At 34.1% G+C, this 12,533-nt stretch overlaps 1 protein-coding gene across 1 annotated transcript in view; it reads right to left on the bottom strand.

Annotated features, from left to right (window-relative positions):
• Positions 1–8,480, bottom strand: part of LOC120353902 — a gene marked incomplete at its 5' end in the record, with an annotated part of 38,136 nt that extends 29,656 nt beyond the window's left edge. Inside the window, 2 exon segments of the mRNA XM_039439384.1 lie at positions 4,293–4,488; positions 8,345–8,480. Of these exon segments, the coding sequence (XP_039295318.1) occupies positions 4,293–4,488; positions 8,345–8,480 (332 nt within the window).
• Between the last annotated feature and the right edge of the window lie 4,053 nt (positions 8,481–12,533).

Raw genomic sequence — 12,533 nt, 5'->3', positions numbered from 1 at the left:
CGGGGCACCGAGCTTCACTCGTTATTTATTTATTGACCTTCGATAAACCAAACACAATAATTCTTTAAAATGATTGGGGAAGTACTAACATGCACAGCCCAAAACTGTTTCTTTCTCGAATTTTGATTTATACACTATAAATAGTCCAAAAAGTAGGTTATGTTCCATACACTTGAATTCAGGTTCAATTTTCTGTTCAAAAATTTGAAAACAAAAAAATTATAATTTAGATTATATACAAACCAAATTGAAAAACAAAATAACACTCACTAATCATTTGAAATTGTCAAATAATGATCAACTTTAAAAATTATGATATACTCAAGTTTAGGAGGATTATCATGTCATGTCAACAAATCAGATTATGTTGATCAAATCGATTAAAAATTGTCTAGCTAGATAAAATTTCTCGCTGATTGATTATGATTACACAGCTGGAAATAATTCTGTCTCTCTCACACATGATATACACTTATTTAGAGTAATAAACCATGTCATGTCAACAAGTGAGATTATTTTGATAATATTTCTTGCGAGATACGGTAAGCTGATTGAATGATTACACAGCTGATCTCCCACACAGGCACACGCATCTACTGTTATCGAGAAACGACGAAATTATCATCTGTTTTCCAAGGATGAATTTATTATCCTTTTAATGTCGTTCAGCGAGTTTTCCAAAGAATGAGACCTAGTGCAATCGAATTTCTATATCATAAACCTACTATGTTCCAAATTTCGTGGAAATCGTTAGAGCCGTTTTCGAGATCCGTTGAACATAAATAACCTGATAAAAAAATAACTAGATATAAAAATAACCAGATATAAATATACAGAAATTGCTCGCTTAATATAATATGATTCTCATTCAGAATGTGATGATTAATCATAAGATATTTCTGTATGATATCTTCAATAATCCAACAATAATCTCTGTTACAAAAATGGAAATACAGTGCTGGATGAAATGTGAATAATAAGCAACTGCAATATGCAATGCTCAATGTAATATAACTAATGCATGTTACTGTTGTAACACATAGATGCACTGTAAAAGCATTCCAAGTGTGAGATTATAATTTGCTATCGTTAAGTAACTGATAAAAAGCTCGACCTTCAATGCTGTTTAAAACTGTGCATCGCATCTTGAACGCAATACCAACATATCTGTATGCAGCAGCTCCATAATATCTTTGTTAAGTTAGGTTTTGTTCAATGATGCTGTAGGCCTACATAGAATGGTAGTATGCGAAAAATTTATATGAACTTACTAAGCTTATATGAAATATTAATTTTCACTGACTAATGCTGTGAAAAATTTGCTGATACAAAAGAGGAACTTGGGAATATATTAATAGTTTCTAATCGCATGAAAAATACGGTAATTCATAAATTATCACAATATAGCCTTCTAGAACTTTGAATAGAAATAAGAATCACAATGAAGAATAGAGTCATTCATGACCTTTGAATGAATATCTTCTTCAAAGCTAATATTGTTGACTCTGATGCAGGAAATATGAATGGATCTAATCTAACTAGGACAACCGAGATAACATTATTTATCCCACGACCGCGAAGAAAAATGACTTGAAATTTTAAAGCACTTTATATAGATATAGTAGCTCTGCTGAATACATTTATTTATCCATTCATACATTTTTTACAAATTTATGAATGACGTTTTATGGAAACCTTGACAATAAAAATGATTTGTTTTGATTTACCGACTCATAAATCTCTTAGAAGTTTTTGCAATATACAACAAGCTATAATGATTTATTTTGATTTATCGATTCAAACTTGCCAAACGTCTGGGAATAAAACTGCTAGCTTTTCCTCTCAATTAAATTCAAAACTAATGTAATCAAATTTTGGACAATATTAAATTTAATTATTACAATCTTTCAAGATTGTTTTAGGAGTAAGTTTGAGTTTCTTCACGTTTTAAAATTTTCGATTATAATAACAGTATTTTTCAGCAAGTGGTGAAGATTTAGTAAAGTATTCTTATTTAATTTGGTTTTCAAATTTCCTAAATTCTAAATTCCTAGTTTATAAATATTTTGGACTCAAAATTAGACAAAAATCGTGAAGTGTAAACATAACCTATTTTTGGACAATTTCTATCTAAATTTGGGGAAGGAACAGTTTTGGGCTTTAAGCCTGTTGTTCCTTCCCCAATCATTCATAGTTGAGAATTATATTGTATCTATCAAAGTATAAATAATTAAATCAACATGAAATATCATGAAATATTAACACAACTCAACTAATTTCAAAGTATTTAGTTTCATGAAATATTATTCTGAAATCTTGAAGAATTTGAAATAGGCCTCCATCCTTGGTAATTGCAAAATTTAAAGTTTATCAATCCAGTAGTTCAGACGTGATAATGCGTCATTCGTGAATTTCCTATCCGTGTTAAAGCCACTTCTTTCCTTCATCTATTATAGGTGAGAATGTTTCGACTCACGTCATACTTTCAAATGGTATTGCATGAAAATTGGTTTTGAAAACGATTAGCAAGTATTTTTATCTATTCTAACAATTGCAGCCATGTTCATCTCGAAGAGCTACTCTTGAAAATATGAGAAATTCATAATGTCAGCAACTTGAATATTGAAAAATAAAATAATACAATTTTCAATTCAGGTTTAATTTCCCATTCTATACGGTATCAAAATTACAACTAGCAATGAAACTTTGTTGTTTTACTTCATGAAAATTTGAACCTTCAATTCAAAAAGCATCAATTATTTGTATTCAAATGAACCCATGAATATAATTGAAGAGAGATTTTAAAATACTTCCATTCATACACGCTTAGAAGTATGCCAAGGTCATAATAGGCGGAACTGAAGCTGCTTGAAATTCATCTCATGTCCTACAAGAGTTATGTCACATAACTACAATTACAATTTCTTGGTAGCGAATGTATTTGTTTTTATGTTGGCGTAAGTTGATAGTTTCATAACATATCATGTGCTATTGCAAAAGGTTGCACCTATTTAATGGCACATGTATAAATTGCAAAGGATCATCATGTAGAAAGTGTCTGAAGGTAATTTAAATTTATTTATTGAAAAGATTCATGTACAGTGAAGAAATTAATATTTAGCGCGAGTTGAAGTTTCATACAAATAGATTTTTTGTACTATAAGTAGCAGGATCTCACATTGGGTAGATTTCAATTTGACTACATAACCTAAAATATTATGTTCAATCATGTTTTAATGGGGGAAGTTGAGTTTATACTTTTTTATACATACAAATGGCAATATGTTGATATTATTAGAAATTTTTGATTCTTGAATAATAAACACAAATAATGAATAGTTATTTGTATATCTAGAGTGAAAAGTGCTGTTTTTTCTCCCTGAGGGAAAAGTTTGAAGCCCGAGGCGAAGCCGAGGGCAACAATAATTTTCCTGAGGGAGAAAAAACATTTTTCACTCGTGATATACACAACATTTTTCCTCCACCTACATTTTTATAAAAACTGCTAATAAAATAATTTTTAAAAACGTATGTGACCAAACAATGTGTTACAACATAATCTAAAAAGTAAACAGAAACAGCTGGCTTGTAATCACAGTTCTCCTCCGACAGCCCTATCTGTCGGCTAAAGTTGTAACAACAATGACAGCCAAAACTACAGCGATGATGAAGTTCCCGTTACAAATTTGATTAGTTAATAAGTAATATTCGTTGGCTGATATTTTGAATAACATGGAATAAAAGAAAAAAATATATACATTTTTTTTAGTATAGTGATATGAAGTTTGTAATAATAATTTCAGCATACAAACATAATTTTATATATCGATCAAATGTCTGGTTGATGTATTGAATTTAGTTGGTTTAATGACTACTCTATATGCTTCCTCATCTGAGCCTAGACCTTCTGACCTATTCCAAATGTACGTTTTTAAAATAGAGATGCTTCCCATGTTATTTAAATGGAGTCACTTTTACTCCCTGGGGAGTTTTTCTGTTTTTAGTACCGAGAGCGAAAAAGTGACAGTTTAGTATCATGTTTCAGGGAGTAAAGTAAGTACTTTTGACAGTAGGTGGAGGAAAAAGTTATTTGATCAGCTGTTTTAGCATTCTTGAAATTTGAACAATATGAATGTCAACAATGCTTGCCGTCGTCGACTGCGGAAATTTACGGACGTGATGCCGTGAGACTAAACAACAACTAAACTTATTTGTTTCAGTAGGCCTACTTGATCTTGACAAACCAAGACCCTTCCCTTTTACCAATGTCACTATCCTAGATTGAGCCTCACCTTAGCCTGAATCTCTCGCCAAGGCAGGAGGTTGCTGTGATGCTCGCATGGGCCGACGAACACAATGGGAGGCTCGGCGAGTGCCAGCGAGTGAATCAACTTGTGTACAGCCGCCGTGCAGCCGTGACCTGCGAATATCACCACGTCATCCTCAGACGCATTCACTGCGTTCCTGATTATGTCCTTTGCCTCATGTCTGCAACCACACAAACAACACTATTAAAAATGGAAACAACATTCAACATAAACACACATTGTTTATTATTGTTTTTGAAGGGACTGATTCAAGGATCCAAAGGTTCAAAGAACCCCACACGTCAACCGAAGCTTATTGTGTTCCCAAGTAGTATGTTAGTTAGGCAAACCAATACCTGTGTTCTTTACAAGAACCAGGAGTTTTCCCCTATACTAAAATTCCATTCATCACCTGGAATTCATCAATTCCCAAGTAGTATGTTAGTTAGACAAACCAATACCTATGTCCTTTACAAGAACCAGGAGTTTTTCCCTATACTAAAATTCCATTCATCACCTGGAATTCATCAATTCATTCCTCCCATTCATCACTTGGTTGCTTGTCGCAATCCAATGTGATATGCTTGGCAGTCTCTTCAGACTGATAAGTCCCCGTGACCTACGTGAGTTCCACTCCTGGCCTTCTTTGTTGGTCCTACCGCTGAGGAAGGGCGGCCAAGTTTCCTCTAGGGCGATCGGCCATCCTTGACTCAGCCTCTTGACCCACATTTGAGCCTGGTTTTCCACCCATCACTGGTCTCTTGTGTTTTTTCTTTTTGCCCCTCCGAAACTTCACAGGGTCAAAAACCTCACCTCTCCCAAGAAGAGGTTTATTAGAGATTGACAATGGTGTAATAAACGAAACCGGTCTTTCTAATTATCAATAAATCAGTGGTTTTTTTGACAATTTCTTAGTCTTTTTCATTCAAAATGAATAATTACCACAATATCAACTTCTCAACTACACAAAAAGTCTCCCAAGAAGTTTTGCCTAAATGACCGCCCTTCTTTGAGCAGTGGTGAGTCTTGGCATCTCCACCCACAAACTCGTGACCTACGTGCGTTCCACTCCTGGCCTTTTTGTAGGTCCTTCCGCTGAGAGAGGGGACGCCAAACTGCCTCTAGGGCGCCCGGCGCCCGGCCACCCTCGACTCAGCCTCTTGACCCCCATTTGTGCCTGGAGTTTCACCCATCTCTGATCTCTTGTGTTTTTCTTTTTGCCCCTCCGAAATTGCCCTGATGGGGCAGATCCGTTGGTTTAAAGGCAAGGAAACTTCTGAAGTTGCCTTGAGGTCCATTTTAGTCGCCTCCTACGACAAGCAAGGATACTGTGGGTGAATTCTGGTTTTCAACACATTCTTGAGTACGATGATCGACTCAAAGCTCCCCCAACCCACAGAGGGCATAAATACACATGCATAAATACAAAATTTTGTGAATTGAAGAACTACAAGACTCAACCTATTTCGGACTATGTGTTATCTAAATTTGGGAAAGGAATAGCACAAGGTTACCTTATTTTTCCTCTCCCTATCATTTTGATAATGTACTTATCGTACAAAATGAATAAATGGTACTCGACATATTTTATTTTGATTAAATAGTTTGTTAATTTTCTGTGATTAAATGTAATAATTCTGTGATATTCATGAATAATATTCAGTAATATTCTGTGATTAATATTGTGATTAAATGTGTTTATTTTCTAAACACAACAAAATATATCAAGTACCCTTTTATTATGTTTCAATAACTTCAGTACCTAGTCCTAAAAAGAAAAGTGAGTACATATCAACATGTAAATTGTGAAAAACTGAACAACAGCCAACTTGAAAGTGGAAACAAATATGTATCTTGCCTCATATCTACACAAACCTATAACTGAAGGAATTGGCTTATACATCTACGGGATAGGAAACTCACGAGTGACGCGTCATCACGTCTGAACTACTCAACTGATTAACTTGAAATTCTGCATATAGATTCTTCATTCACCGATAATGGTTATAGGCGTATTTTAATTTTTATTTATCAATGTTAGAATTTGTAAGTTGTAGAAGAGCAATGCTCGCTCTGTGTTTGTGTGCAACCAGATAATACAGTAGATGAATAATTCTTCTTCTCCTTCTTCTTCTTCTCTTTCTTCTTTTTTTCAAGAATTCAAGAATGAATTTATTTGCCAAAAACAAAATACAAAAAAGCTTCACAAAAAATAAATATAAGTATATGCTACTGCACTTAAACCAAGATACATAAATCTATTCAATTAGATATAATAACGAAATGATATTGAATGAAAAAGACTAAGAAATTGTCAAAAAACCACTGATTTATTGATAATTAGAAATTTTGTATAAACTGTAAATTAAAAGGAATATTTAATTTTCTAATTATCAATAAATCAGTGGTTTTTTGACAATTTCTTAGTCTTTTTCATTCAATATGAATAATTACCACAATATCAATTCTCAACTACACAAAAACGAAATGATATCCTTTATATTATGAATAATAATTATAAAATGAAGATAGGTTGTTTGCTCTGTGTTTGTGTGCAACCAGATAATACAGTAGATGAATATTTCTTCTTCTTCTTCTTCTTCTTCTTCTTCTTCTTCTTTATCATCTTTTTATTTTATATTTAAGAAGCATGAGAAAGAATGGCGTGATTGTCTGATAATAGCACACAAGTAAGCTACAGCAGTGAACCATCAACTGATTCCACCTTCCAAGTGGAAAGAAACTTGAAAAACTTTATTTCTGATGTAAAAAAGTTATGGTTTTCTATACACCTACGTTATACTGAATTGTAACAAAGTCAGTGCAATCAAATGTACAATACAATCCAATTTATTTTCTAAAACGTCAAATACTAGACTCGAGTCCCTAGGGCACAGAGAACAAGATCAAAAGAAAGAGTTTCCAAACAAATAAAAGACTGCAGTAGAGTATGAGGAGAAAGAAAGAAGGAGATAGAAAGAGAGTATAGGACAGTGAGTGAGAGAGAGTGAGAGCGAGAGTGAGGACCTCTTCACTCAGTGAGCTGAGCGTTTCTCGAGTGGATGATGTGAAATTTATGAGGCGCAATTCACACAAGAGCTGAACTTGTGAAGAAAGGTAGAATAAGTTCAAGAAAATGGGATAATGAAAAGAAATGAGAGAAGATGATGATGATGATGATGATGATGATGATGATGATGATGATGATGAGGAAGAGGAGAGTGTAGAAAACGAGAAGTGAGATGGAAATATGGGAAGGAAAAGACAAGAGGAGATAGTTTTATGTGAGTTATGGATGAGAAAAAGGAATAAGAAACAAGGGAAGGAGAGGCGAAGAGGAAGAAAGAGAATGATGGAGGTATGAGAGATACATGATAAGAGGACGACGGAAAAAGTCACAAGTACAAGATCATTGATCAAGAAGAGAGAACTGAAGACAGTCGAGAGAAAATGAATCAGAAGCTTTGGATGAGAGAAAGTAAGAAGAATAGAACTACAAGAGATGAAATGAATGATAAGGTTGAGAAGAAAGGAAGTGAGAAAGACAAGGACAAGTTGAGAAGGATGGAGTAGATGAGGAAATACATGGGGTGTATCATTATGAGAAAAGGTAATAATAAAGAATCAGAAGAAAGGAAGTGGAGTAGAAGAAGGAAGAGAAAGATAAGGATAAGTATGGAAATAATAAATGAAGAAAGGACAAGGAAGAGAAGGAGCTTGAAAAACAGGGAGTAGGGAGGAAAGACAGATTACAAAATTTAAAAGAAAATGTAGCATCAGAATGGAAATGATAAGAAGAGAGAGAGCTGAAAAAGGGCTGTGAGGAGGAGTAAAGGAGGAAGAAGGAAGATGAGAAGAAGATAAAGAAGAAAATGAAGAAGGAGGAGGAGTAGGAGGAGGAGGAGGAGGAGAAGGAGGAGGAAAAAGAAGAAGAAGAAGAAGAAGAAGAAAAAGAAGAAGAAGAAGAAGAAGAAAAAGAAGAAGAAGAAGAAGAAGAAGAGAAATTTAGAAGAGTGGGTGTTAGTTAGTCTAATTACCTAAGAAGCGTTGACTGCATTGAAGTGATACTAGTTGTGGTATGAGTGTTGCCATATACGGGCAGAACCTCCCTCATTATATAATCCTCAATGAATTGCAGCGCCCTACCCGAGGCCGCATAGTCACAATAAACCACTGAAACACACAAAACAAACACAATTAAATTTAAACAAAAATTAATCAAAACATACAATAGTATTGATCGAATAGCCAGAGTAAGTTATAACTCAATTATAGTCTTTGCAAATTTACTTCACACTTGGAGAAATATGCTGTGCAGAGAAATGGAGGGAGATCAGCCAATCACAGTGATTAATTGACCGAGCGAAGTGAGGTCTAAGATTCAAGTCGACAGTTTGGCATTTCTCTTGATATTAATAAAATGTTTGAATGTTTTTATGTTGCGCATTTACGGCGAAACGCGGTAATAGATTTTCATGAAATTTGACAGGTATGTTCCTTTTTTAATTGCGCGTCGACCTATATACAAGGTTTTTGGAAATTTTGCATTTCAAGGATAATATAAAAGGAGAAACAAGAACAAGAATAGAAATTGTAACGTAACTACTAGTTTCGGTGATCGCACCATCGTCAGGTTATGAAATTAAATGTTAACAGTTTTGTTTTTCAATGTTTTTGGAAATGTTGCATTTCAAGGATAATATAAAAAGAAAAAGGAGCCTCCTTCATACGCCAATTAGTAAAAATCAGACTATAGAATTATTCATCATAATTCAGCTGTCTAGTGAACTATAATACTACCCGTTCAAAAACATCGAACATCAGCTGACAAGTGATTACACAGATGTGTGGAGAAGCCAGTCTATTGCTGTATTTATAGATTTTCATGAAATTTGACAGGTATGTTACTTTTTTAATTGCGCGTCGATGTATATACAAAGTTTTTGGAAATGTTGCATTTTAAGGATAATATAAAAGGAAAAAGGAGCCTCCTTCATACGCCAATATTAGAGTAAAAATCAGACTATAGAATTATCCATCATAAATCAGCTGACAAGTGATTACACAGATGTGTGGAGAAGCCAGTCTATTGCTGTATTTCCATAAGGTCTCAGTTTCAATCAGGTACTTGTGGATGAGAATACTGCGTAAGGTCTACTGTTCACAGAACTACTAGTTAGTTACTTCTAGAATCTTCTATAACTGTATTATATCTGTACCAAAATATAATTGTTGAACATCTCAACATCAACAATCACGGAAACACAAATCGCAAATAAAATTGTAGAATCTCCAAAAATCTACAACACATTTAGATGTTTGAGTCATTCAGAGCGCATTCCAAGTTTTATAGAGCATGAGTGAGAAAGCAACTGATGAAAGTTCTCATCAATTAGCACTTCATGATCAAGTGTGCCAAAAACTGTCAGCATTTGTAAACTTGGATACGTGTCCTGCGCTTTCAAGTGAGAATAACGTTTTTTGCGACGTTCCTACTTGTAATAATAGTTGTAAATCAACGCAAAGTCCAAGTGGTAACCAATAACCAAACCAAACCAAGGGTAATGTCCTACAGTTGATACAGTTGATTTATAGTTCAAAATTTGTTTTAATATGAATATCTTGTGATATTTATAAGATATAATTACAGTACCCTTTGAAATTAATAAAATAATACATTGAGAATACAAATTATAACTTATATAAATTATTACACGTTGTAATTTGTATTCTTGATCTTTTATTAATTTCAAATCTATTATTACTAGTATTTATGTAAACAGTAGACCTCACGCAGCATCCACAAGTGCCTGATTGAAACTATAGACCTTATGGAAATACAGCAATAGACTGGCTTCTCCACACATCGGTGTAATCACTCGACAGCTGATTTATGATGAATAATTCTATAGTCTGATTTTTACTTTCCTTGCCCTATTACCATAGGTAAGGAAAGTATTACTTTCCGAAAAAAATAAAGGTACCCTAATTTGTAGATTCCCATACGTTTCAAGTTCCCCTGAGTCCAAAAAAGTGGTTTTTGGGTATTGGTCTGTGTGTGTGTGTGTGTGTGTGTGTGTGTGTGGTGTGTGTGTGTGTGGTGTGTGTGTGTGTGTGTGTGTGTGTGTGTGTGTGTGTGTGTGGTGTGTGTGTGTGTGTGTGTATGAGTGTATGTGCGTCTGTGTACACGATATCTCATCTCCCAATTAACGGAATGACTTGAAATTTGCAACTTAAGGTCCTTCACCTATAAGGATCCGACACGAACAATTTCGATCAAATTCAATTAAAGATGGCGGCTGAAATGGCGAAAATGTTGTCAAAAATAGGGTTTTTCGCGATTTTCTCGAAAACGGCTCCAACGATTTTGATTAAAGTTATACCTGAAATAGTCATCGATAAGATCTATCAACTGCCATAAGTCCCATATCTGTAAAAATTTCAGGAGCTCCGCCCCATCTATGCAAAGTTTGATTTTATATTCCCAATTATCAGGCTTCAGATACAATTTAAACAAAAAAATTCAAGTGGAAAAGATTGAGCATGAAAATCTCTACAATTAATGGTCAGTAACATTTTCACCTAAAATTTAAAATAAGCATGAAATTCGAGAAAATGTGATTATTCAATAATTGCAAACTGTTGACAACTGTTGATTCTATTAAATCATTTACTATGAAGAGATAGCAGACCTCGTGTGTTTCCAGCGTTATTGTCCTGTCACCAGCTGGCTCAGATCTTTGAATAGTAGTAGACTTGAGTCTTGAGATGCGCGGGAACACTAGCGTCAGGTGATCAATTTTCATAACGGCAAGGAAAGTTGTGTGCGCCACACCAGATTTTTACTCTAATATTGGCGTATGAAGGAGGCTCCTTTTTCTTTTTATATTATCCTTGAAATGCAAAATTTCCAAAAACCTTGTATATAGGTCGACGCGCGATTAAAAAGGGAACATACCTGTCAAATTTCATGAAAATCTATTACCGCGTTTCGCCGTAAATGCGCAACATATAAACATTTAAGAGAAATGCCAAACCGTCGACTTGAATCTTAGACATCACTTTGCTCGGTCAATAATGGCAGTGGAGAAAGATAGGAGAACAACGTTGCCGATCCTCAGTCTTGTCAATGCCTTCTATAGACGGTAGCCGATACAGATTTATTGATGAAATATCAACTGTTCATTCTCGTTTAAAATAATAAATTAGAATTTTTAATGATTTCATAATCAAGATGAAATATTTGGTTAATTATCAACCCTACACTATTGAAAGACGATCTGGCAACAGAGCAAAACGAGAAAGAGATAGCGCTATCCGCTTTGTTGAGCGCTAGACAAGGATAGCAACATCATTGCTAATCAAACAATGCCATTATAACGTGGACCTCACAATAGTTTTGGATAGTTTTAACACCACTCAATACTCAAGACCAATTTTATCGTACACGTGTTCAGCTCATGTAATCTTAATCAACAGACCATGTAAACATGTACAAGAATTACTAGAGTGCATAAACATAACTGTATCGAGTAGCAGGTGACATCCAACTATCATGTTACAGTTTGGACATTATTCTTTCAAGCTCTTTTCATAATTTTTATCAGAGCATGGTAGCTACACTTCATGACATCTAGTGCTGAGTTCATATTATAATAGCGTACTTTTCCAACAGGTGCTGGGAGAATACTATAGTGTTGATATTAATTATATAAGAATATACTATAATTTGATACTAAATTGGGAAATTGGAAAAGTTTTTGGCAATAGCCTGTTTTTTTTTCTTTTCCGATCATTGTAATGTTTTTCTATCTAATAAATAAACAGTGAGATTCAGTTGATACGAACAGCAAAGAGTTGAATGGGAAGCGTGAGAGAGACGGAGGGAGAATGGGTGAGAAAGAGTGAGTAGGGATTGATTGATTGATTGATTTGCTGCCTTTATTAAAAACCCGGCCCTCTCTTACACTTAACCCTCCAATACAATTCTAAGTAAAACTAAAACACTGTACAACAAAGATTATAAGATAAAAATAGAAAAGATATAAAAGATAGGGAGGGAGATTGATTGATTGAGTACTTTATTTATGTAGATTACAATATTTACTGGCTTATACATTTAAATACAATAGCTTACAATACAGCAAAATTATAGATGAATTTACATAATATAGACTAAGAAAATAATTATTGAACTGTATATGATATGAAAAAGTAATTTGTAAT

This window comes from Nilaparvata lugens, chromosome 12 (assembly GCF_014356525.2).
Source record: "Nilaparvata lugens isolate BPH chromosome 12, ASM1435652v1, whole genome shotgun sequence".
Classification (NCBI taxonomy): Eukaryota; Metazoa; Arthropoda; class Insecta; order Hemiptera; family Delphacidae; genus Nilaparvata; species Nilaparvata lugens.
Note: the sequence above shows the minus strand (reverse complement) of the source record. Positions and strands in the feature narration are given on the sequence as shown.